The sequence below is a fragment of the Berghia stephanieae genome, chromosome 4 (assembly GCF_034508935.2).
Source record: "Berghia stephanieae isolate SIO BIC M18660-M18661 chromosome 4, UCSD_Bste_1.3, whole genome shotgun sequence".
Taxonomy (NCBI): Eukaryota; Metazoa; Mollusca; class Gastropoda; order Nudibranchia; family Aeolidiidae; genus Berghia; species Berghia stephanieae.
The window spans coordinates 72,889,922-72,892,421 of record NC_088363.1 but is presented as its reverse complement, the minus strand read 5'-3'; the positions used below and the strand labels follow the sequence as shown (position 1 = coordinate 72,892,421).

General features: G+C 35.3%; 1 protein-coding gene across 1 annotated transcript in view; it reads right to left on the bottom strand.

The window, feature by feature from the left end:
- Positions 1-1,297: 1,297 nt before the first annotated feature.
- LOC144971184 (acetylcholine receptor subunit delta-like) overlaps positions 1,298-2,500 on the bottom strand; it is an 18,320-nt gene continuing 17,117 nt past the window's right edge. Inside the window, exon 8 of the mRNA XM_078911672.1 lies at positions 1,298-1,988. Coding sequence (XP_078767798.1) covers positions 1,757-1,988 — 232 coding nt within the window. The 3' untranslated portion in view covers positions 1,298-1,756. The remainder of the gene's footprint in view (positions 1,989-2,500) is intronic.

The following is a 2,500-nucleotide window of genomic DNA, read 5'->3' as shown; positions in this document are numbered from 1 at the left end:
GGAAAAGGGTATTTACTCACATTCTCTCACCGTGTACTTGGTCGTTAATAGCGTTGTCTCTGACAAAATTGTAATATCGCCTAACAGGCGTCATGTCTCGTTCTACATATTAAATATTGCTGTTGGTTAGGCCCAGTGTAAAGCGCATTGAACACACTTCGTGGATATTGCTCCAAATACAAGCTCAAGTTTTTAAAAAGATATCACTCTTCCACCATGGCATAGAAGACGTTATTTCACCCGATTTATCTCTCCACTTGATAGCATGATCATGTGTTACCACAATTTAAAATTGACAATAAGTTTTCTGTCATTAAAGCGATTATTTTTCTTGGGGCTGAGGGATTAAAACATCAATGAATTAAAATCATCTTCAACTTGTGGAAAATATTCTTTCATAGTTCAAGCAAAATAACAGTTTGTCTAGTCAGTGTACCTTGCAGGTCAGCTTTGTTGCAAGATGTAGAAGGATTGACACTCATTTTCTTTTTTGTTCCAGACAATTAAAAAGGGTTGAATGTTAAAATAATTCCAAATCAACATTATGATTGGTAGACCAAAGTGTTAAAGTCGAACTCCTTTGAAAGATCATTTGAGACGTTCTTTTAAGGTACTTTTCACTCCTGAATTGATGCTATGCGTTTAGGTAAAATACACACATCATCCGCCAGTCGGACGCACAAAACTAATATTTAACCTTGAAAGTTTGTGGTCTGATTGATCTAATTTAATGAGAACTAACCACTAAAATGGCTGTCGAAAAACAAAAACAAAAAGTCGAGTAATGTCAACTCCGTTCCTTCTATAGAAGGGACACAGTTGACGTCACTCAGCTCTTTTCTTATTATTTTTAGACAGCCTGTTAGTGAAAAGTTCTCAGTAAATCAGAAACGTTAAAAGTTACACACAGTCGTGTGTGTTGGTACGTTATATCCTGCTGGCGGATGTTGTGAGTATTTTACCGAAATGCATAGCATCAACTGATAGAAATATGAAGTGAATGTTTATATCATTTGGTTGGTAGTCATTAACCATAAGTTTGTGAGTTTAAAATGGACGATCTGACCTTAGTGAAAAACTGTTATTTTAAAAATAGTAGATATGACCCATAATCTAATTTTGCCTCAGAACATTTACATCTGTTATTTCACACTCACACACACATACACATACACACACACACACACACACACACACACGCACACGCACACACCTCTCCACGCACCACCACCCCCCTCCCCACAAATACTCTCTAATCCATATATTGGTGGATGAAAAAAGAATTACGCACGGTTCGTTATAATATTCATTAACAGTTTCTTTTAATTAATGGACACAATGGTGATAATAATAATATTAGTAACGTCTAAACATAACTTCTGCTGATTCAAAATATATCAACAGTACGAGCCAGTTAACTGCCGCAATCTGGAAAACCCCGTATTTAAAAATTTGACCAAAGAACTCATCCTTCAAATATCGATCGATTTAAATGACCTTCATCTTGGCAAAACTCTCAATCCTGGAACTTCGCGATATTTGAAAGGACGAGTTTTCTGGCCAGATTTTTAAATACGAGTTATTTTTCAGAGTATGACAGTCAACTGGTTACTAAACATGAAGTTTCGTTGCTTAAATGATACTGAAATTATGGAGGAAAGTTGTCCATTGTTTGATGAAGACACTGCCAACGTACAGAGCATACATTATTTCATGTGAGGACATGGAATGCTTATACAAAGGTAAACATCTCATTCTATACTGACGCTGTGTTCACTGCACCACCAACACCGAGTGCAAATAAACAAACAAACGTAGACAGAATCGTCAGCAATGTAAATAGAATAAAGCAGAACAGATCCAAGGTGAAGGCAACATCTTTCCATGTCAGGGGATCTTCCTCTGGTTCCATAGGCATCGCAAATGATAGTCGTGGTTTGGCTTGGGAATCCTGACCATGTTTCTTGTCATCGAGTTCAACATCGTCACTGGGGATGACATGACCATAGGAAGATTATTACAGCTCTGCCAACTTAAAAAATTAAAAATACGAATTTTTTTAGGAGATAAATATTGTAGTCGCTTTTAGTAAACGTTAACAATCAACAGTCACAAGTATTGAATATAACACGTCAAAATCATTAATATTATGTGTTCTGACATCATCTTCATTTTCAATAAGTTTTAATGACTTAGAGATACTCTTGAAATTCTGAAATTGGAACCAAACTTTCGAAATACTCAGAATTTTTCGTAATAGTAGGCAGTTCTGATAATATCCGTTATTGTTGTACCCATGGGTCGGGAAAAATTGAACAGTAGTGAATATATTATGAGGCTATGACAAATATTTATTTTTTGTAAAATGTGGAACATAGGAAAATTATTATTATACTCAGCCGGGAAAAACAGAAAATTAGTAAATAATTAAGAGGCAGTGGCGAAAGCTTTTTCTGTTTTTGATTTTTTGTTTCGATATTGTTTGTTTTTTTTTTGGTTT